Consider the following 25,125-nt stretch of genomic DNA (forward strand, 5'->3'; position numbering starts at 1 on the left):
CATTAAGGTTGCCTTTTTTTTTTACTTTACCATGCATGTCATATTAGGTCAAAGAGCCAAAAACCATATCTGTTGTGTGATAAATATGACATAAAATCCTTATCATCCTCTTCAAATATATATCTTTGTTAAATCAAGACATCATTATGGCATCCATGATTGCATAGCATGAAGCTACTGAGGCATGGATTTCAGATCCAGTTGTCCCACTGTTTTCACAAAGTGGTCTAATGTGCATGTGTCCACAATGATACCAAAGTGTAATAGAATGAACCATCAAGTCCATATGCAATAACAGAAATCAACACTTAAATAAGTAGATTTGATTGTTGTTGTGTACCTAGTTGGACTAACTCTTATGCGCATTCATACTGAAAACAGATCACTCAAAGCTGCAGCAGAGCAATGACAAAGTCTACTGGTGCTTAGATGTTTTGCTGTCTTCACAGTGCTACAGTAGCTAAAGCCTGTGAGATGCTAATTGGCAAAGATGAATTTTGAATGTTAAAAAAGTCCACAGAGGGTTACAGTGTCCCTGGGGCCTGCAAGCTTAAGCTTATTAAGTATAAAAATATTAATTTTGCCTCTGTCTTGGAAGAAAGTGGTCAGACTGATTATAGAGGGGAGGAAAGGAGTGAACTTCTGTGTAGATAGCAGACTCATTTTTATAATGCAGGGAACAAATGCATATGATTCTACTATCTGTCTAAAAAACATACATGTTTTTTCATCATGAAAAACAAATTGAGTGAGTCAATGATCAAGCTAGCAATGCAATGTAAACACAAAATTATGAGTATGCACAATTATGTTCCAACCAGGTTATAGATTTTGTCAGGATGATACTTTTTTTAATTTTCAAAGTCAAAAAGTAGACCTTGAATTTCTACAAAGAGACAATTTTTCCCAGTGGAAGGATATTCCATCTCAATGCGGATGTCATCAAGACGTGCTTTGAGGTCCTCAGAGTCATCTTCTGCCTGCTCATCAAACACTGTAAGTTGCACCCTCAGCTCTTCATTTTCTATCGTCCGCACCTCCTGCAGGGAGAAGGATGGGATGCAGGCAGAGGGATGAAAAGGCAAGAGGGAGAATGACAGGAAGAGAGTGACAATCAAACATTGAGTTTGGACAGTTGAGAGAAAGTTTTCACTGCATATGAGTGTTACTTGGCCAGTCAGCAAGACAGAGCCATCAAGAGTAAGAGAGACGTGAAGTGTGAGGCTGTGCAAATGTGTGTTGCTGGAGAGTCACTTTGAGAGAAAGATCAAAGGAGTGTTTTCTGTACCGTCAGCAGGTCTCTGAGTCCCAGTCTTAGCAGTTCAGAGCGAATATGGATCCTGAAGTCCAACTCCTCTCCTCGGCTGATTAAGGCATTGATTAGCTGCATGCAGCCACCCTGCCAAGAAACACATCATAAAGTCAGATTTACAATTCCGACAAACTGGTGAGATGACAAGTATTACAATATTTGTCAGCTAAGTACATCTTTTACACAGCAGATTGCATTGAGTAGTGCACAAAAACACAGAGGGGGATTTACAGTTATTTAAGTGTATGCGTTTGTGGACGGTTTATACCTTAAGAGCAATGTTGTGATTGTTCATGCCTGCAAGGAGAGGCTGAAACCTCTCAATGTCCTGTCTCTCAGCCTCCTCTGTAATGGCCTCCAAAACACGTTCATGGCTGAAAAAAAAAAAACAGAGAATGACAAAGCAAAATAAAATGTTATGAATGCAGCTACATTAACAAAGCACATGGTATGAAAATCTGACATGCAGGCTAAATCTGATATGCAATTGCTAATGCCAATGCTAGGTTGCTAGTTAATAGAGCAGTTCAAGATTGTAAATTGGGGTAACACTTTATATTAGACTTGTGCCCCACAGTTCAACTGTGGGTGGAAGTTACCATAATTTCTGTCTGTTCAACTTATTAAATGGCATGGAGTTAACCTTTCACTAATGCTTACAGGTTCTCATTATGTTCCAAAATGCAGATGGCAGAAAGCAGCCTCACAGCATCCACCATCATATGAGGCACCCTGGGGTTGACGGCTCTGACCAGCAGAGGAATTCCCTCATCTGACTCCAACATGGATTTTAGACCGTACTAAAGGGGAGAGAAAAGAAGGAGAAAGAAAGAAAGCAGAAAAAGGTAAAGTCAGTTAGGAAGCATTTACTCCAGGCAAGAGAAAAGTAGGGCTTCCATGGTTCTAATTAAAGTGTTTATATCACAAGAATGAGTCTCTTTTGGTCCAGATAAAATTTACACTGACTATAACAACTTTAAAAAAGACACGCATATATTTTTTTCTATAGCATTGGTGTAAATATTTGACAAGAGATAGCAAATTTAAAAACTGTACATGGGGAGCACAGATTGCCTGACTACCATCTATAGTTGGCATCATTACTATAGGTTGTTATCAGGGACAATGATACCATGATTACACTTACGCTACTGGAGATTTATTGTTTAGTCACTATGTAGTAATATATCCAAAATCTAACATTGACCTATATGGTAAAATTTACAACTAACTGATTAATCTTCATTAATAAACGTAAGAGTGACTTCTTTTATTAAAATTAAAATGTACCCATTTTATCTGTTTAAAATTTGGTAAAACTAAAGCCATATGTTAAAGTAGAGAATCAATGTGTCTCTTAGGTACCATATCATTGATACTTACTTACTGGTATTTAATTATCAAGCGTGATGGATTTTGAAGAGATTTATACTGGTTATGTACAGATCGATACATCACTGCACAAAATACTAAAAGCCTTCTAAAATGTTATCAGTGTCTGCACTCATTGTTATGAGTAGATCAAAGTTGGTCTCATTGTTTTCATGATGCCCTCTAGTGGAAGAATAGCTACACTGCAACAAGGACAGTATATGGGCAAATGATTCTATCACTGGTTCTGCCAACGGAAGGATTAGGTACTTAGATTTAAGTAAAGAAACAGGCAAGTGTCCTACCTTGTTGTTCATAAAGGCTTTTAGACATCGAATGATCTCGTGTTGGCATTTCACTCCCATCATTCTAGTTGAAAGAAGAGAGGACAGACAGACTGAAAGGTATTACAAGCACACTGCTACAAAGAATTAGTTGCCTATTATTTGATTTAAATGTCTTACGGGAACTCGTCTTTCTCCTCCTGTAGTCTTCTAAGCAGACTCAGCAGCAGGGCCAGGCCTTCATCTCCAAAGTTCTGCACCCAACTGGAAAGTTACAAGACACTTTTTTTTCACATTTCATTGTACACCTTTTCCCTTTGGCATTTCCCATTCCCATGAAATACATTTTGCTCCCAAGTTAATCTGGCTATTTGTATTTTGAAATGCTTTTGTCTACTGGATATGCCCTTTTACATGCTAAATGAGAAATTAATGGTGAAATTAATGGTGACAATGAACCGCATGCATTATTGGAATATACTGTATACAGCCTAACTTAGTAGACCATTATAGTGAAGTTGTCAAGGTCTATCATGACGCACTTGTATTTCTTGTAATAAAAAAAAATTATCAAGTAAAAAACTGCTTGTTTTTGCTGATTGACTTGTTGAATCTGGTAAAGTTTCACTCTAAAATAAAACCTGTTGGACTAACAGCCTTATGTTTTTAATTACGATAGCTGAGCTGTTATGCTCTTTAAAGGTTAAAAGGAAACGAATGAATAATAAACACAATGAATCACTCGCTTTAATTTGTTTGAACAGTAATTGTTCATTAAAGTGCGAATAAAATGTTTTACAACTTCGAATCACAGTGGATTCATCACAAGTCTTCATACTGATCAACAAAGAAAGACTCTGAAATGTCAAAGTAAAAATAAATCTATGCAAATTTATGTAAATTCAGTAAAAATATAGAACAAAAAATAAGTTATTATGTAAATATTATACCCTTTAATGTGATTCACATAAATCATCACTGGAGCAGCCAGCCATTTTAAGAAGTCACATTATTGTGTGTTTCCATGGAGATGGAGCAAATGTTTTTCGCTGTATTTGCCCGCCTTTTTTCGTTATTTAGAAGAAGCTTCTTTAGTAGCAACTGAAGCCTTTGTGAATTTTTACTGCCTTTGCGTGTCTGAACACTGCAGTGTTTTATGATTTTTTTCTTGCCAAACAGCTCACAGTCTGTAGACTTGCATGGTGATCATTTTTTAACCTCTGTCCCTAGTCAACTGAATTGTTGTCTGAACTCTGACTTGGCCAAACCAAAGGCTATTTCTATCTGCACTGTATGTATCTGTATGTGAGTGTATGTATGCATTACCTGACAGGGTTGTTATTGAGTGAGACTCGTAGAGATTCCAGACAGCTCAGCAGCTGTGCGTCTCTGTAGTCTGACTTTAACTCCTGAATGTACATCATGGCTGATTTGGAGCTTTCCTTCTGGTTTTGACCCTAATGAACAAAATCAAACAGACACAGCAGGCACACAAACACAAAATCAATTTGTTTTCTGCATTTATGTTTGTCTTCTGTAATTGGTTTCACTTCCACAAGCAGCACAATGGGAGGGCAGAGAGGGCAAGAGTCAAGCCTAATTTGAAATGTTGATTTTTCTGAATTGAAGGGTACTGCGTTTAGGATTTTTCTCTTTAAAGGCTTATTTCACAGTTAAATGAACTGTACCAGCAACCATCTGTGCCTGGTTATGTGGGTCCTTCGAGCTACTTGCTTTCAGCACCTGCTGCTTTTTAAAGAAAAATAAAGTAACAATACTCCAATCCTTGAACATAGATAGTCAAGGAAAGGCCTTTGTCTGCATGTATCTCAACAATACATCTAAGATGGAAGTATCATTGTATCATCTGGTTACTTTGTTAAACCAGCCTTGAAAACTTTTTCATCTGACTTCAATCATTTTTTATGACAAACCGAATATGACAAAACAGGCCCATATGTAGCACTACATATTTAGTATAGGACGATGTAGCATTTAAAGGTCCAAATGCAACTCCAAATGCAAATTTCCTTCAGCACACACCGCATTGGCAATGCTTATGTTGGTACTCACAGCTTTCGATGTGTGAAGGTACTGGGAGACCATCTCTCGCTTGATCATAATGTCTTTCTCTCGGAGAGGCTGCTGCTTCTCCTCATTCAGGTTCATATCCACCTGGAGAAAAACAGGAGGAGGGAGAGAAGAAGAGGGAAGAAGTGGGATGGAGGGACAAAACAAGTACTGTAAGACAAGTATATATAGTACAATGAAAACTCTGTAGACACAAGCAATTAATATACTAGGGAGATTAGGGGGGATGTTAACTAGTCTTTCCCAAATGATGTATGGCAGATAAAGCCCAGAGGAAGATGCTAACAGATTCAGTTTAAAAGTTTGAGCTGAGATGGTTCAACTGTGCTAAAAGCAGAAAATACTACATTACTTAAAAACTTTTTATTTATCATTTCATATAATGGAGTTTGCTTGACTCAGGGGATTTGTCCTATGTGCTGCGGGGTACTCTTTTACATTGATCATTTTTTTCAGACATTATACTATGAATTTAACTGTAGTGGGGTAATTCTACATGAGGGTTTATTCAGTTAGTGAATTAGTCACACACACACACACATTTTACAGTCTTTCTCACCAGCATCTGTTCGAAGAGCTCCAGGACGTATTCATCAGAATGATCATGCAGCATGGCACTCTGAGCACTGATCTCATAGCTGGCAGCTGAAGAGTGGCGCTGACCTGGCATATGGCCAGGCTTCTCCTTGTCCTTTTTCATCCTCATGCTGGTGAAACGCTCCAACTGGATTAGCAAACAACATGACGCAGGTTAGAGGAAAGAGGTCAGGGCGAAAAACTGCAAAGCGCAATCATCACGGCAAGGCCACAAAAATGAGATAGCAATCCCTAATCACCTCACAGTTTGAAGCTGGGTCTACTGTCTTAATACCAATGTTAATTAATTGAACAATAATAAAACACCCAAGAGTTATTTCGTCTTCAGTTTTGGAATATCATATTTTATACAGTAGAGACCTCTTAGCTGCGTGAGATGATGATTAGGGATTAGACATCAAACATTACCACACAAAGTCAACATGCAGTTGACACTGGCAGGTGGAAAACATATGACTCGAGTGTAACAAACAACAATGGGGAATTTCCTTCCCCCTGGTTTTAATGACTTTGTGTGGTAATCTGCCAGTTTTTTATATCATTTATTGATAAATGAAAAACACTGAAGAGCATCAACTTTAGGGTACATGTAACCTTGGCACATATTGACATAATGACCCTCCATAAGGATTCATGAAAAATAATCTGTCAATACATGTGATTCTGGCACCCCTCTCGTGTAGGCATCATTAGTCTATGTGCCAAGCATTTCATGCTGTCAATGTGCATCTTGAAAGCATGCACATCCAACGTGAGTACAGCACAGGACAAAACACAGATACTCAATAACACATGTTACGGTGGATTAGGTTTGAGACAGACAGTGGCATGACATTACATGGATAATAGTGAGTTTGTTTATCAAAGAATATAGTGACAGATGGACGAATCAAGCACACAAGTGATGGTGGCAAGCCGTAATGAACCTACCTCGTCAGGAATCAGCCGTTTGAGTTTCTGTAGGGGATAACGAATGAAAGGGAGAAATATGGCACGGAAGGGTAAGAAAATCAAACAGACGAGAGGGAGAAGCAGAAAGTCAGATGGAGGGAGAAAAAAAAAGAGAGAATCAATTAGACAGAAATCATTTATGACAGGAAACGGATCCAGGAAACTATTAAGAGTTCAGGAGTAATTCACAGCGGACAGAGGGAAACCCTGTGAGTAAATCACTGTAGTAACTCCATCCAATTATACATACACATTTCTAGAGGACATATATATCTAAATTAAGAGTAAAGACATTCTAAAATAAGTGGATTAGGGCATTTGGAAGGTAGAAATTGCAGATGATCAGCAATCAACAGTCAATAGTGGGTCAGAGAGGTGTCAATAAAACAGGGAAGAAACTGGCACCATTGTATCTTAAATAGTTACACACTAGCATGTCTTGGTCACTAGATGTCAGGCTACATCCAATAATGTTCCCATAGGAAACCCAGTGCAATCAGCAGTTCAACTTTGAAACCAGACAAACACATGCCCTGACAAGGTCCATGTAGAACACATTACATCACAGTATCTCTAATTAGAATAAGCAGAACTAACAGTAGCATCATAAAGGAGATATGAAGCACTGAGAAAAAAACAAGGTGAAAAATGCTATCATAGTTAGAGACACAAACATGCAAGTTCTTGATAGTTTATTTGCCTAGTATTCAAATTTAGAGTCAAGCTGTTTTCCATGTATTTTGACAGAGGACTCTAATAGTGCTGATCTATGTCAGCAACTATGTCAGCAACCTACAAGATGAATACGCCTGGACAAAACACCCCACCCCTTTGTTCTGACATTAAAGACCATGCAACCTCAGGGACTGGTCTGAGTTGCAGAGGTCCAAGGGTCAAGAGGTCACGCTGTAAAACACAGAGCAGGGTCTTCTTTAAGTCTTTTTATTTAGGAAACACACAAACAGACTGAGAGCAGTGCTATTCACAGATGTTTCCCCTTCCCCTGTTGTTAGCTAAAGTCTAAGAAGAGGGATGCACTGGCCTCTCAATGATTCAGCTTCTAAACAAAATAGTTTTTCTCATGTCTCTCTATATTGAATTAAATTATTGGTAAATGTAAAAATTTAAGGTATGGGATGAAGACAAAAGCACGCACATAAATCAACTGTTGCTCAAAACCACAGTTGTAGCTTTACATTTTTCACAAGTAAAGAAAACGAGAGTCATGAGAGGTTCTTCCAGCATTGCTGCTTCATTATCTCATGTATCAGGTACTGTGCCATGAATAGCAGCAAAGACAAACTGGCAGACTACTAGTACATCATGATTCAACTTTATAAATGGATTTTGAATACAATTTGAATGAAGACAAAGAAACGTTTAAAGAAAGGAATGGAAACCATCAACACTGTGACTGCCGCTTTTGCAAATTTAATAATCAAGGCCATTTTACTCTAGTAAGACCTGATCGAGGAAATTACACCAAATTCACCCACATAAAAGGCATTAATGAGGTACTGTTGTCAGGGGGTTGTCAAAGAGTTCTTTTACGTTGTTAGAGCTTTCCACAATTCTCTGGACGTACTATGTAGAGGCTGTCAGTTTAATGTTATGCACATACAATACCACCCACAGCATCAAACCTAGTGTTGTCAAGGAAAAGTGCTCATTTTTTGGAGGCCTTTTTTCAAGTGAAAGAATTGTCTGTCTGGTGAATTGTGAAGCTGTGAAAACTAGTAAAATGAACAATCTACTCAGTAATACATCTGGTGACTACTTCAGTAAATCCTTTCTTCCATGGATTATCAATTCTGTATTTTGTAATTCTACTAAACGCTCTGTGTATTATTGGCTTCATTTATCATTTACCTCAAGATATTATTCACTGTCTGTCAGCTCTATTTTAAAGTTAGGCTTGTGTGATGTACGATTCATGCGTCTTGAGATACAGCTAAATAACAAATATAATTCTATTTCAGTACATTGTGATATGTTTGTTTTGTCACTTGTTGACTACACTGGTGTGAATGCGCTTTTCTTGCCTATTGGGTGTCAGACTACACCCAATGATGTCCCCCTGGGAAACCCACTGTCAGCAGACATGCTTTCAGCTATTAAAAATCTTCACACATGCCCTTAAATGTTCTGAAAAGGGCACAAACTATAACATCAAAAAGTCTATCATCAACATAATTAGAAGGCATGTTAGAATCATAAAGAATCACATCAACAAAAATGCCAAGCAACAGCTCAGACATGTTTCTCATGTTATTACTAAGTTTGACAGGACACTGCAGGGTTTTGCACTGCACAATGTGTCATTCAATGAAAAACAATTTTGTGGTAAAAACTGAAATGTTGAATGCATGATAAATTCAAAGGATTTAAAAGTAAGGACATATCACTTTATGAGACATTGCCATTAACACAGAAGAGACTGAAGAGGGACAAGCTAGTATCAAATGGGTAAAGTAGATACTCAATGTTTTGATATCAAAAACAAAAATGTGGTTATTAAGCTTTCTCTGATATTTACCATACAACTGATGCTCACACTTCCAATGTGTTTCTCTCATACACAGTGCAGGCTTAAGTGATTTCCGCTTCAACTGTCTTTTGTAAAGAAATAATTCAAGACCTGAGATTTTGCAAATCAGTTATTCCTTCAGCAGTGCTCCCTGGATCCACATAAGTATGTGCATGTGTGTGTGCATGTGTAAGCCTGCTGACAGCCTTCACATCCTAATAAATCACATCAAATGAATGAAGCTGAGAAATTAAATGAATAGAGGCTGTTGACAAAGCAAGGTTTGCGGGCTTTTGTTCCAATTATGCTGCATTTTGTTTCTGTTTTTCTTTGTTTTTTTAGACAACCAGGTCTGCTGCTTTTACACAGTGTTGAACTAGAGCTACATGATGTTAGAGGTACATGGGGTATGTGATTAATTGTTCTGATCCAGGTTTCAGGTTTAAGCCAAAACACACTATAGCCTCCTCCAGATGTCTAATTTAAACAGATGGCTTTACAAAACTCGAGCCTCACTGACCAAACACCTGTTAAAGGAGGTATGGAGTATTTTTAGACACATTTACTGTATAGATTTTGTAACAGCCTTAGTGTAGTTGACCTCCTGTGCCTGTGTCAATGGATGTCTACGATGAGTTGGGCTGTCCCTTTACTACAACTGACACAGGCGGACAAGATAATTGGACACTCTTCTGTAGCAAGAGAGTGAGAGGCAAAGAGAAGGGACAAAGAGAGGGAGACAGCAAGAGACAGAAAGAGGGCACTATGATTATGGGGGCAGCAGTCACGATAAGGAAGTTTCCGCTTACACAGCTGCCATTAAATAACAGACCCTCAATCAGCAACAGACACATGCAAACAAATGTGGTGGTGCTGTCAGCCCACAGAGCGGAAGTATACAGCCGCCAGTAGGCACAGTGGATCCTGGGTAATCACATGGCAAACTGAACATGTGTGTGTCAGGAAGAGAGCTACAGACACAGAGGAAGGGGGAGGAAGAGGCAAAAAACATTCATGAATTTAACAAACTGTAAATTTCCGCTTTTCAAACCACAAGTACAGTTATGAATATAAGCACCCGTAGACAAACTCAACCACAGTGTTTGAGTCAGGATCGTCACCAAGGAGTCAAATGGGGCCATAAGTGCTGTCTCTTTGTCTGAGAAGAGGCCTAAAAACAACAATGAACCACTTCAGTAACACTTTCAGAACTGCTGAGTAGCAAGGGCTAAATTAAATGGTTAAGTATTAGTTATTCACATAGTTGTGCAATAAAGCTGAATTTAACACCACAATATTAATAAGAATATTTTTTAAATACAGTATATCACAATACTGCAATGAATTCAAAGTTACTGTATGTATCAAATAAGTGTCTTCAGCTGTTAAGCATTACATCAGACAAAACTGTATAAAAACAAGCTTCACTAACTTACTGTTAGTTTTTAATTACAATCTGTTTGAAACAATTACATTTAAGGAGAGTTTTGGGAAACAAGTACATGATATGATCATGAAGTAATCCACTAAAAGTCCATATAAAACGATACTGGATTATTCCCTGACCCTAGATATTCATGCCACTGTGAACAGTATAATACCAAGATAAAAATCTGCATGAATCTGTGTGAATGCAGGTGTGAGCTACATTGATCCTTAACATAACACGAAAACAATCCACTCAGCCTGTGGTGTAAAAGGTGCTACCTACACAAACTGAATAAGAGTACATAATCCTACTAAGATAAATAGAAAAAATGGGTTCTGGACTACCAAGATATACATGGATATCGCAGTCAATCGAATTGTGTGAAGCCAAAATGATCAAAGTGATCAAGATTAAACTTTGATTAATTGTTCCGCCCTACAAATGATTAGTTACATTTTTCTGAGAAGTTAGCTTCATCTATACGTGCTCTGAAGGTTTTTCTCTACTTTTGACCAAACACCAAAACCACAAAACTCTTTGATTATAATTCAGAGAGCTCACCAAGCACAGACCACCAGTTAAATGAGCTGATTTATCTAATCAGCTAAAATGAGCTGATTAGATGAAGTGGTGCATGTGACAGGCTCCCTGTTAATACAGTTTGGGTGAACGTTAAGCCACTAACACCTCACCAAGGTAAGCAACTTCTACACAGTGGCCACGGTATAATATGGACACTTACCAAAGAAATATAGGCGATACTATATTCAATTTACATAGGCAAAACAATTCAGAAAATTAAGATGATTTAATCAAAACTGTCAGTTTGACTTAGCCAGTCCCAACACCAAAAAAATTAGCAAAAAAAACTTCCTAGTAGAGAAGGAGTTTCATTCACCTACAAATAGGAATTTTTGTTTTGTTTTGTTTTTAATTCAATATTAAGTATTCATTATTTGTCACCAATAATACTTGGTTTCCACCAAGGGATTGGCAATCAGAGGCCTGAAAATTACCCCCATCTGATGATGCTTTTAATAAGTGCTAAAAGTGAACCTAAAAATTTAATGTGCATGTGTCTCTGGACAGGTGTAATCAAAATTTAAAACTATATAGTTGTAGTAGTTGCGAGTAAGGGGATATTTACAAAAAATAAGAATTCAAGGGTGCTTTGCAATTTTCTGTGCAGGACAAATCCCCTGAAGTGCCCTAAAGCAAAGCCCCTTACAAAACATCTATACACACTCCCAGACACACATCCAGTACACGAGTGTTCCAAAGGGAACATAATTACACAGCCATGAAGGAGGCAGCAAAAATAAGGAGGATGAGGAATGGGCTCTGTCTGTCCGTCTGTCTGTCTGTCCATCTGTCTGTTGGTCTGTCTGTCTGTCTGTGTCTGAGCCCAGACAGCTGAAGAGAACGCAAATCAGCAGAGGCATTTGGCTTGCGACAGGGATGAGCCAGTCACACACTGTTGCTGATGTTTCTATGTGTGTGCGCATACCTACACCTTATCTGTGCATACATATTTAAGTAGCAGGTCCTGAGAGCTGCGAGAGATTTTATGTAAATCAGAGCAAGAATGAAAACTGAGTAAATGCAGACTGGCAGAAGACAGAGTGGACATTTTTACAGGAAAATTTGAGAGGCAGCTAGAGTTCTGTCAGATGATCATTCACAAATGTGATAAGGATGTGACAGAACTTGTACATGCCTTAGGTTACATTTAAATTAAGTAACATTCCATCATTAGTGTAAAATGTCTTATATCCTGTATTATTGTCATTCCTCAGAACAGAATATTATGAATAATGATGGATTTGTTTCCCTTATAGTTCAACTATTTCATCTATTCCTAGAGCTCCCAGCATACCACTAATACCAATATCAATGTGTCCTCTGAAATCAAACTGATATCAGTCATGATGCCAACTACTGAAAATCTATGAGACACTAGTAGAGCTGGGAGCATTCAAATTTTCTTATGAAACTAGGAATGGGAATGCAAATAAGGAGGCCCTGTCAACCTATATATGCTTTACAAACTGTTAAAGCCTCCTATAAATAGACTCTAGACCCAAACATCTCTGCTTATAAAATGTATAAAGCATTATTTTTACCATGCCACACCATACCCCATGAAGTCAAGACTTCAGAGGGTATTTATAGAAATAGAGAGAAAACAAATGGCCTGTCTGTTAAGATGGATGTGTTCTTATTGCACTCATATTTCTGTTTGTGTTTTGTTATTTATAATGTAACGTGTGGTACTGGGGCTGTATCATTTCTGGATATTAATACTGTGTGGATAGGTCTGGGGAGAGAAAATAGGTGAGGGAGAGGGCTGTGATGGTGATGTGTGCAGAGGATAGGTGAGGTGCTGAGTGTATGGAGTGCGGCAGCAGGGAGAAAGTAGGGTGGAGATGCAGGGTAATGGAAGTGTGGGAGAACACACATTATTCCTGCTGAATAAGTTTTATACAAAGTTGAAAACCTCTGAGCACTGAACGTTAAGTTGAAGAAAAAGATGACTGTGGAGATACAGTGCAGTGTGTGTGGATGGTGTATTGCTTACAATGTTGCCATGGCTACATACTTATGATATCATACAGGGGGAAGCAGTACTTAGGCCGGCACACCCAGACACAGCTGAAACTTTCCTACGCTCACAGCCGAAGCAGGAAATTGCCAACCGCTCTTGAGTATTACACACTCAGATAGCTGCTTGGTTAATAGTGTTCAAAATAAAAACCTTACCTCCCATTTTTAAGAGTTCACTTTGCCCTGTAATGCTCAATTGAGCATTATACTAAGAGAACTAGGCGTGATAATGTTGTAGTCATCGTTTCTGAGGAACCCTGCCTGTTGACACATGCTGGGTCAGTTATAACTTCTAAGCAACTGTGACAAGGAAAAACAGAAATACTGAAAAGAGAGCAAAAGAAACAGAGAAGCAAAAATAAAGAGTCCCCAAAATAGCAAAGGCAATATTTATACCAATCCTGCGGTGACTCTCAGAGGTCAGTGACTCCACTATGCCACGCTGAATTGGACGTCTTCCAATTCTTTCACATCCAATCTTCTCTAAGCTGCACTTTTTAATGCTCCTACATGCCTAAATGACCTACTAACTCAAGGTCCATCTGAGTGCGCTGACTGTCTATGTGTGAGAGATATTATGATTGTATGTCAGTCCAAGTGGGGCATGTTTGCTGCATGACTGCTCCTTGTCCTTGGTCTACTGTTGTTAATGGAGACACAAAACCCAACCGCCCCCACCCACTACCTCTTAAAACAAGGGAGGCCACTGTTGCCATGTCTCTCTTTTTGTTACTCTCTTTCTGTCTTCTCAAACTGAATGTACAAACTTAAATATTCAGAACTCAGTGAAATGTCAACTGCCAAATCATGCTGCACAATAAACAGTAAACTACAGTACAATTAACAGGACGCCTGCTAGCCTAATCACCTGACCCACCACCTCTTCCACCTCTTTCTGTGTAGTGCACAGCAACAGGTTGTGTAGTATGTATATACCATAATCCACATTCAGATCACTTTCAGCCAAGCGTCATTCATTTGAATGAGATCACTCTGATCTCAAAAATACAACTGCCTGGAAACAAAGCTGAACCTGGTACTGTCATCAAAGTGCTGTTTTAGGCCAATTGTATACGTGTACACACACATTCTTGATAGTTACCTTGTAGCATATTTGTAAAGTTTCATCAGTATCATACAACCAATGACACTGATAAAATAACATCATTGTAATAACTTCCCTGAGTTATAGTATCATAAACCTTTGTGCACTGTTTTGCCATCTAATGATCCTTCACACCTACAGTTCTAGGACTCAGCTGGACTTCCTGGATCATATTTCATCAATTCATCTGTGCCTGAAAGAACACACCGCCACCAACATAGTCCCTTGCATTTTTTTTTAACACAGGGCTACTTTCAATCTGAAAGCCTATTTAGAGAGTTGGAGTCTATTAAAGTATACACTGAGTAAGAGGTAAGGATAAAGGTTTATCTACACAGGATACATTTAAGATAGAAGTATATTTTTATGCTTCAAGTCTATTGTCTTTTACTTTACATGTTTAACTGCAGCCATTGTGCTTTGGGCTCTGAGTACTGAGCCCAACACTCAGTACTGTGCCTGAACACATCATGTGTAGATACAGACAGACGAACTGAAGATGCTGCTCTGTTAACATGCTGCCACCTGTGTAGATGTGGTGTAGCACATACAGAACCAGGAACTACAGCGCACATGCAGATAACTGAACGCCCCCAGTAACTAACCTGACAGAAACACCAGATCTGTTTATGCCAATTCAGAAAACTTCCTAACGAGGAACAAAACATTGCTCCACAGTCCCATGTTTCATTTGAAAGTGGCCTACATTCAAAATGGCAGTTCATCTGCTGTGTGTATTTCCAAGAGTTCCAAAAAGTGTAATCTCTTACTTTACTCCACTATTAATGATGCATGTAACTTATTTTTAAGCTGCTTTGCTGCAGCGCTCATAGGTTGTCATCACTGACTCTTCCAGCATGTATGAAACTGCCTTCAAAAATCACAATATGGTATATGTGCGTACACTCAAATCAAATGGGAATAATATTCTTAGATATATACTCTCCAATTCTGTATTATATAATAATAAACCATAATACATAAGACTCGGAGTTAATACCACTCCTCTAAAATATTAAAACCCATAAAATAACATTTGTCAGAGGGCAAAACCAAGGAGACAGCCAAACAAATACACATTCACACATGAACAAACACAACAACAACAAAGATAAAACGTCACACACCAACAACCATGCAAAGTTGTGTGTAGGAAACAATGGGGGGAGGGCAGATTAAACAACACAAGACTGTGGCTAAGCCTATAATTTGGCAAGGAGCAGGATTTTACGAATGGGTTTCACAGAAACACTCAGAGATATTTTAAGGAAGTACATCTGAGTCACTGACACTAATAGCACACAATTCAATTATGTCCTCAGAAGGCAAGAGAAAGTGGGGGGGTGGGGGGGCAGAAGATGGCTATGTTCATATGGGTCAGGAGAAAACAAAAGAGGTACTTAAATAATACGGTCAACCCCCACCTACATAACCATATCCCTGCAGTATCAACAGCACAGTTCCCCCCTCATCATCACCAACCACAAAGAGGTTATTTTACCTTCATTATTCACAAGTAACTAAACCGCAGCATCAAGCCAGCAGACAGAAATGCTGACCAGAAATCATTTACTGAAAGTGAAAGTAATGCGTTGCCATAGTTGCAGAGTTTAGCAGAATACCTTTACACATTCTCCTGAAATGCCTCAACAGAATACAAAATGATGAAGATATCAAAATTAGTAGACAGGGTGCATGTGCTCTTTAAGTTTCCTTTTAATCTGTGGAACTTTTGTCCCTATAATGTAATTCCTGCATTCCCACTTGTCAAGTTTTCCACAGGTTAACTGCTGTTTCTATATCTTGATGCTGTAACATCTGCAAAACAAGCTTTAACTTTGCAAGTTGATTTGTTTCATGACTGCACGCTTCTGCTTACTTTGCACTTCTAACAGTCATTTCAATAAAATTAAAAAAAAAAAACACTCCAGAGGTTATTTGTTAGGCCTTTGGTGTAATTTAAATAACGGCTGTATCCTGGTGCCTGGAGTCATAGGAGAGATGAGACTGCCACACAACACATTTGAACTCTTCCACCTACGCACATCGTCTCCTCACAAGCGGAGGAGAGCATCCTTTGCAGTAACATTCCTCACACACAAACACAACCTCACATACTGTGTACAAAACTCAACCTTTTACCTCCATCTTACCACAATAACTGGTTAAATGTCACCCACACAGACAAATTCTCTCTACCTCCCTCATACCCTCATATACTCAGTCCACTGTACCAGCACACTGAGACGTAGCTAATGTGCATGCATCACAAACCACTCCTACTGATGACTGCAGCCTTCTGAATCAACAGAGACAGAGCCAGGGTTTGTTCCTGTGATGGCTTAGACACCCAACAGCTAGCTCATTACATACCTATGATCTAAGACAGGCTTATACAGTAACTGAAGAAAACTGCCCAAAAAGAAACCGCACAAAAGAGGAAGAGCAAGAAAAGTTCTTTTTTATAAGTCTGCCCATGTCCACTGCTGTGTGTAATGCCACTATATTAACTCAGGCAGGAGCTAAACCCCCTGGATAACAAACATGTGGGAACTACTGATAAAGGAGTTTCAGTGTATCACAAATTCTCAAATACAAACCAGTACCCGAATAACAACTAGGAGTGTGAACCAAACAAATACAATCTGGGTTAAAAAGGGGCATAATAACAAAATAACTACCTGTACCTAGACTACACTCACATAGCAATGTATAATTGCACTAGAATTACAATGTAATTCCCTCAGATATTAATTCCATCTCCGAGTTTTTCTTTTGAACAAAAATCTGTGGCCCCATCTGTGGCTACATCTGTCTTTCTTATTCACAAACATCCAAACAGGACACTTAAGAGACTAAAAATATTAAAGACTAAAAAATGGACACCAATAACCAAATGTCATTCTGAGTCATATGAAGTGGATTTCCATTTTACATTCTGGTGTGTTTCCAGCTAAGATACAATTGACAAATTTACTTCAATTACTTTGTCGTCTGCTCTTATTTTGGGTATAATCTGGACATTTCCCATGGCTGTTGTCGGTAGATTGTACAGTATATACAATGTGATGTACAGGAGTAAACACTTCATAAGACATAGCCAACACAAGTGACACATTCCCTGTGTTCTTAAGTCATAGAAGGTCCTTAAAAAACATGTATAGACAAAGCCCCAGATTTCTGTTAAAAAGAGAAACCCAAATATTGATCAGCTTTATTTGAGATTTATCCATATTAAACATTAGATGCTACTGCCTGGAGTCTGACACAGTTCCATCTACTCATTAGGCGACTAGGAGCACTAAAGCCTCTGCTATACGTCAGCTCACACAGTGATTACAATGAGAAGTAATGACAGATTTCAGGTTAAGCTTAGTTTCCTACACTCCTTGCCAAGACACCGCAGGGTGTGCAGCTAAATTGCCTCCACAGCCTCAAATCGAGTCTCAAGTCTTAGCGTCTCACTCTATTCCTACTAACAGGCCTAAACTGCTATCCTCCACAGACTCAGTTATGAGAGCAGCACATAGGCCCGTGCTTTTTACAGTTGTTGTCTTGAGACACACAGAGCAGTCTGAGATTAGCTGTAATCTGTCAGGGGGAGACTAGGGAGAGTCACAGGGGAGGACTGACACTCTAATCCTAACTAAGCCCCCCATACACAGCAGAGGTGACACACACAGTCAAGAGTATTCATATCTGTGAGGATCAGTCTACAGGTCTGTCTATCCAGCTCTTTGGTGCTTGTTAAGAGGACACAAAGATTATTTGTGTACATGTATTTAGAAACTCCCTCACAACACTGTCTTCTTTCACTGACCTGCTGACTGACTGAGAATCACCCTCTATGAGCTAATCAATGTATGACTAACACACTGTGGTAGTGGTCAGCCAATGATCAGTGTAACTGCAGATCTTTTTTTAAAGCTATCAGCTATCACATCATCACACAGCAGGTGTCTTGACTCAACTTTTAGAGAAACAAGAAGCTATACCTAACTAATAACTGTAAATGTGTGCTAGGCTGTTAAAACTAGCCACTGAAATAACCAAAGTACAATTTAATTATTGTAAAAAATAATAATAATAAATTATAAAATGTAACTGAAACACTGTTCTGGTCTTTTATTTTTTAAAAAGTGTTAATTGGATGGGAAAGGTGAATTGCAAATCTCGCTAAGGATTCATCATTGATGCACAAAAGTCCTAAATCAGGATTCAGAGGGCTTTCCATCTTAATAGCAGACTGTTCTTCTCTGTCTGGTGGCTATTTTTGAATACAGTGGGTGGTGTCATAAGAGGTTATAGCTGCAGCATCTCCTAATCCGACATAGGAAAGGTGTGTGTGCGCGTGGGGGTGGGAGGGTGGGGGGTTGTGAAGTTATGTGACCATCGTACAAGCACTGAAGAAGCGTACTTAAGAAGCAACATACCTTAGCCAGCTCAGTCAGTCTTATTCTACAGAATAAACACATAACTTCAGACACAGAGCAAGATGTTTACCTGCACCATGGACCATGTGAAAATAGTAACATGTTTGATTAGGCTTATTAAACCAGGAAATCAACAAAACAACATGACTTAGCTTGGAACAAAATACCCATATGTAGTTTAAAATATATTCCTCATTTTCTAACATGTGATGAAAGGCAATATGATTCAATGATCATACAATGATGAAGCCAAGCAAACACTCAAAAACCTGGACACTTGGAGCCCTGCTGCTCAAGAAGCTCTTTCTTTCACAAGCACCAGAGAGGGGAGCTAATTACAGATGTTGCAATTAGAAAGCACAAATGAAACTCCGTTGCAGGCTTCTCCATCATAAAATCGAGAATTCAAACTATAATGTGTGCAGTCAGTGGTGTGCAAATCTGTTGTCTGACTCAGGGCTGAGGTCCCAAAACCAGCATAGGTGTCACAACAAAGACCACCATCTGTTTTATCTGGTGGTTTAAGGCTGGCTACCCACTTTTACTCCCACTAACCCATTACAACAGAGATGAATGTAATTTCATTCGTGGTCCTCAAAGTCTCTAAAAGATTTAATTTGAAGAGCTCAACCGCAGAAACAGTGCTCCGATTTCTGAAATTTCTCAGGATAATACAGTAAGTCAGGGTTATCCATCACTCTCTGGAATATTTCAAACCTGTTCATTAGAATCCAGTGATACAACTCTGCTCTATATCTTAACATCATCCAGGCATGTAAAGCATCCAGGCCTCCAGAGTCCTGAGAGAGGGCTGTGAGTATGTCTGTAAACATATTAACTAGCCCACTGGTACCTCCTTGCACAATTGATGGAAAGGAGGGAATGAGAGAGATAAGGGTAAGCAATAATGGGGACGAATAGGGACGCTTCCTGTTAGCTATTTTTGCACAACTTCCTGTCACAGCCCAGAGAATTTGAGAAATAAAATAACAGGGTGGAACCACCGACATATCTGTATCTTTGTGTGTGTGTGTGTGCAGGCGCATGCACATGCACACATATGCAACTAGAAAAAGTAAGAAGGAGAAGTAGGATTTAACAGTTGACAAATTGAGTGTGAGAACAATAACACCCAGAGTAGTCTACAAAATTTATGTGTTGCTTCATATTTTCATGACTTTAGAATGGAGAAATGCTCCTGAAAAGAGAAGCCATGTCTCTCTGACTCTGCCGTAAATTGTTAGAAATGCACAAAAGCTGCTGTTTATTCTAAGTAAAAGACATGAGAATGAACAGAGGTTAAACACTGCCTGGACTGGTCTGTTTATTCATTTTAACTGAATAGACTTTTCACCTGAGAAGGCTTTAAACAAACATCTAGGCAGGTGAAACTGACTGAGGCATTCAATAGCTTCAAGCAACATATGCACACAGACATCTGTTGAAAGTGCTTCTCTGAGTAAGGGGAAATAAGAATGACAAACAACACCACACACAGAAACAGAATGCTCAGTTTCCTCTGCAGCCTCTCTGTACCACACTAAACAACACATGCAAAGCAGCAAACACATCTCTAAGCAAACACAGTCCGGAAGACATAATTTTGTGCAACATCACATCAAGTGTCACAGAAATAGTCAGCTGCACCATCTGACAAGGACGAGAGAGAGTTGTGACAGTCAGAGTCTAAGTTAGCAGATGACTGACCTGAACTCCTCTCTAACCGTCTCCTCAACAATCATTCATCATCCTGCCACTGTCAGATATCAAGCTCTGCAACTGTAGGACCTAACATCACCATCTGCATAGCAAGCTGAAAATAACGTTGGTGATCAGTTATCTTATTAAGTGACAGTGTGACAGTGTGCCGGAAGCGGTGGCAAAAAATTATTTTAAAAATGCTTTCCTCTTTAAGCATCCAGAATGCTGTCACAGGGGTTTGGACTAATTAGACAGCAACACCAACTCTGCCCTCTCTGAATTTATTCATGGTGGCACGAAACAGACAAGCAACATCTTTTACCAGCTGCATGGCTGCTCCTTTAGACAATCAGTCAGGAGAGCAAGTGCCTTCAAGTGCAACAGTTACTAACAGTCTTCTAGTATTCTCAGTTGCAATTTTACTAGGGCACCAACTAATGATTATTTTCATTATCAGCTAATTTCCTGCTCTTTTTTTTTTCATTTAAATGATTCTTGGTCTCTTGATTGGGGGAGGGGGGCAAAACTGACAAATTGCATGCAAGTTTATTCAGAAAGATTAATATGACTATTCAGCAGTCTAGGTCAATTAAAGTGAGTGTTTTGTAAACTAGGAAATTCCCTGTTCATATCTGCAGTGGTGGAGGAATAATAATAATAATCACTAGAAATATGGAACATGCTCTGTCCCCTGCCATTACATCAACCCACTGACCCACCATCTGTGAGATGTATAAAAATTAGACAAGCATGAGGTATTGGATGATTGTAATCAGAAGACACAGGCTCAACAAGTTAGATTAAAAAAACATATCAATATCAAACAGCTAGCGAGGTGAAAGTGAAATAATATGCCAAGTGTGGTATTTCAGTTGTGACCTGTTGTCACCAGCACATTCATTCATTACACAACTCAGCCCTCACATCCAATGAGAACAGGCCATGCAGAGCAAACCAAACCAAACACGGCCCTCAGCTGAGCCAACAGCTGCTCCTCTTCGATCTGTGACGTACAGTGAGAAAAAAGCAAACAGAAACCACTGCACTTTAATCAATATGCTCACCCCTGGAGGATTGTTCCAACAAGTGTCTTTATTCCATCCAATTACTGAAGTCTGAACAGGATGATTAGCCCAACTTGAGGGTGAATGACAACTGCTGGAGGCTAGGTTTTGAAATTGCTGCCCAAGATCAATCCAAACCATGTAAGACAGTCCCTGTGTTTATCATTGCTGCTCCATGTCCATTAGAACTTCACTTATATTGCACTACTGGCCACTTCTCAACCATTATGTCATACCAGGATTTTAAGCTTTGACAATTAATAAGAAATACCTGGCATTAAATCACTGATTTGGGGTGTGACCGTAGGTGCAACATTCTATAAAGTTTCAAGCACAGAGAGAAGCTGTGCAGAGGTTTTGTGCTCTGTGTGATTCAACATCTATTCACCCTTTAAACTGTGTTTTTAGAATCGACTCAGTAATTTAAGCATTCCATGCCCATCACACCACATGCAACTTGTTATTATCGCTGACTGCGCCCCCACTCATGCACGCGTTCTGCCTTCCTTAATCACCTTATCTGCATTTCTCTTCTCTGACTTTTTTCCCACTCTTCCCTTCACTGCCCCCCCACCCTGAGTCCCTGCTCACTGATGGCTCACTTGCTTCCCCTTGCTCGGCCTTGCTCTCAAATATACTCCCGTTCACTCTGAGCCAAGAGGCCCCTGCCACTAGCAGTCCATTAACCACTCCAGTTTCACGCTGGCACTCAGTCGTCCCATTCTTCAATTCACAGTATACTCTTCTTTCCCCTGAAATGTAGAGAGCAGGAAACTGTGTGTCTGTGCGTGCCTTGGTGTGTGTGTGTGTGTTTGTGGGTGTGTTTTGGGAGACAGACATATGTGTTAAAAAAAAAAAAAAGAAAAAAACAAGAAAGAAAGGGGCCAAAAGGGACCCACTGTACACTGAAACATATTTTAACCCACTCCACTTGACTCAGACTACTTGAGTCAGACTCCGTGACTAAAGTGCTGTGAGCTGACTGGCTTAATTCATGGCGTTATCTTAAATGAAGCATTTGCTGAGGTGGTTCCCCCAGGAAGTAGGTGCACTGCTGCACAAAGGCATAAGCAGGCACAAGATTTCATGCTTGAAGGAAGGTGCAGTCTGTGTTTGCTATTAATTTGACCTTTATTGATCAACAAAAACCATGTTAACAAGCCTTCAACCCTCAGGCCAGTGCCTGCTGTCAATGACTTGTGCACAACACCACATACAAGTCAGACAGACACAGAGGAAATCATTTCATTGAGTGTATTTGGTTGCTCGTGTTGTAACAGAGTGCATGAGTGTATTCTGGTTTCCCGCCGGAGCTGCAACATATTACTTCAGTTAAGAGGTGGGGCAAATAATCAATATGGCAACTTATGTTCTGTATCAAGACACTAAAGCTGGCAATCTCTGTGTACCACACAATATAATCGTTATTCAGGCTGCTACAATGAAACTGGAAATGTTTTATTTATTAATATTTTCTTATAGCAGTGATTATTTCACATTCACATTATCAGAATTCTTCATGATGTACAAAAGCCATTTGAGATTACTTCCGTTACCATTTATTAACGAGACCAGCAGTATTCCCACTGGTAGGTTAGGGCTGCATGCATGAGCAAGTCAGCATACTTTCCAACTCTGTGAATATTCAACATGAGAGAGAAATATGTGCCGCATAGACGCTTGCTCAAGGGTTCTCTGTCTGACATCAACTCGAACAGGTTGGTTGTTCAGGCACAGAAAAAAAAGTGTAATGTGTGTCTGAATGTTAGTTTTAGTGCTGGAAGTTACATGAGAAGTTACAAGTTACATACTTTATGATGATGATTGTAATTTTTCAAATTTTCACCTAGAGAAGGCAATAGCATTTCTAGGTGTAAGTTATGTAGCATAAGCCATCCTCTAACAGCTTCAAATCTCTGAAAAGAAAATTCTGGCTCAAAATCCAAACATGATGTTGTCACATTGATTAGAATGAAAATATGAATTGGCAATAACCAGTAAAAAAAAAATAATCAGTGAGAGAAATGCAGGGATGTTCCTGAAACCTTTCACCTAAAAATAAAATCAGATAACTTGCCAAGCTCAACAAGATGTCCTAGAGACAGAATCTGTGATCTACAAATTCACCTTGTATCTTAAACAACTGTCCAAGGCAGTGATCCCTGGCTAATCCACACTGCGCCTGTCTGCTGAGCTCAGCCAACATGTTTATGTCAACAGTGTTCATAGATGCAGCTCCTCTCTGTCTCTCTGGGCCTGAAGAACACAGATAGAGCTTCAGGCAGTGCAGCTAAAATGACCTGCTTCTGTCTTCAAGCAAAATACCTGGGTCAGTGTTCAGCTACAGATGTACCTGTAAGCACTGTGAATCATGTAACATTCCTCTTGAACATAACTACAGGTTACATACACTAAAAACCAACCAATGTTCAGGCTTACAGACATTTACACACAGCAGTCCAGTATGTTTTTGTGGCATAGAGCTGTAGTAAATATTACAGGGGTTGGCGTTAGGACACATTTGATGTTTTGAATGACGATGGGGCAGAATATATATACATCAAAAACATTTCTTTTGACGAAAGCACAAAAATGTTGTTCTGTCATTAATTCTGCATGCTGCAAAGAGCCACAGTCTTTCTCTTAATGTCAAACCTAGTGGGAGTTAACAGTTTTATTTCAACAACATACTGTATTACAAAAAAACAAACAAACAAAAAAACCCTCCATCCAGTCTTAGATTAATCCAAAAACTGTGACTGTGTCTGGAAAAAGAGATGATGACTAAAACTGGATAACCCACCCACACTGTTTCATTCAGTCCAAGGCGACACAATGGAGATACATTCACACAAGGGTGATTCTGGCTTGGAATACCAAATATCAAGCTGAGTGGAGACTACACTGACACGTCACTAAGTCATACATATCTGATCAAGTTATTATCACTGGTATGTCTGGAAGGAGGCGAAAGCGGAGAGTGATGAAGTCATAGGTAGTTGATAGATGGCATCACACCACGGATCGAGTACATCACACATAATTCTACACCCCTTAACCTCTGTCTGAACTCTGACCGTGGTGTAATAAAAAATTCTGCCAGAAAAGGTTCAAATTTCAGAGTTAGAGGTAGTCAAGGACACACCTCATGATAAGGTGGGCAGTCTAGTTACAGACTCATTCACTCACAGGCAGACTCTCACTGAAACACACACTCATGTCTGCAGTGTTATCTCAGGACATTGCACAATTGGTTTCTGTTTGTGACTCATGTTTACTTATAACCCTACTTAAACCTGTTGCTGTGATATTACACCAGTCGCCACAATATCTTATTTATTTTCATTTATTTCTCTGTCTAGTAAAGAACTTTGTTTTAAAAGGCTGAAAAAGCACAGTAGCATACATTTGCAGTACAGCATGGACAGGTTTGCACTACGCCACTGACTGTGTTTGCATGCTTAGTGTAGACATTTCTTGTCATCAAAACCATGTCTTTAACAAAGAGCATCTCCAACCTCCAATCCCCTCTGCTTGGTATAGGTGCTACTGGTCTCATGCCAAGGTGGTACTATTTACACAAAAGAGCCTGAACAAACTGTTCTGAATGTAACTTGGTGTAGCAAGAAAGAGTTTGTGTTCGTTCCTGTCAGCAG

General features: G+C 39.3%; 1 protein-coding gene across 2 annotated transcripts in view; it reads right to left on the reverse strand.

Moving 5' to 3' along the window:
- LOC108885522 (protein diaphanous homolog 1) overlaps nt 1-25,125 on the reverse strand; it is a 40,577-nt gene that overhangs the window by 13,668 nt on the left and 1,784 nt on the right. The window contains exons 2-11 of one of the 2 annotated variants that reach the window (XM_018679887.2): nt 6,586-6,612; nt 5,618-5,782; nt 5,041-5,142; nt 4,294-4,424; nt 3,148-3,231; nt 2,989-3,052; nt 1,973-2,112; nt 1,581-1,686; nt 1,289-1,399; nt 922-1,040 (exon numbers count right to left, since the gene is read on the reverse strand). In XM_018679887.2, coding sequence (XP_018535403.2) covers nt 922-1,040; nt 1,289-1,399; nt 1,581-1,686; nt 1,973-2,112; nt 2,989-3,052; nt 3,148-3,231; nt 4,294-4,424; nt 5,041-5,142; nt 5,618-5,782; nt 6,586-6,612 — 1,049 coding nt within the window. The remainder of the gene's footprint in view (nt 1-921; nt 1,041-1,288; nt 1,400-1,580; nt 1,687-1,972; nt 2,113-2,988; nt 3,053-3,147; nt 3,232-4,293; nt 4,425-5,040; nt 5,143-5,617; nt 5,783-6,585; nt 6,613-25,125) is intronic. The other variant, XM_018679889.2, reaches the window with a different exon arrangement.

This window comes from Lates calcarifer, linkage group LG8 (genome assembly GCF_001640805.2).
Source record: "Lates calcarifer isolate ASB-BC8 linkage group LG8, TLL_Latcal_v3, whole genome shotgun sequence".
Lineage (NCBI taxonomy): Eukaryota > Metazoa > Chordata > Actinopteri > Centropomidae > Lates > Lates calcarifer.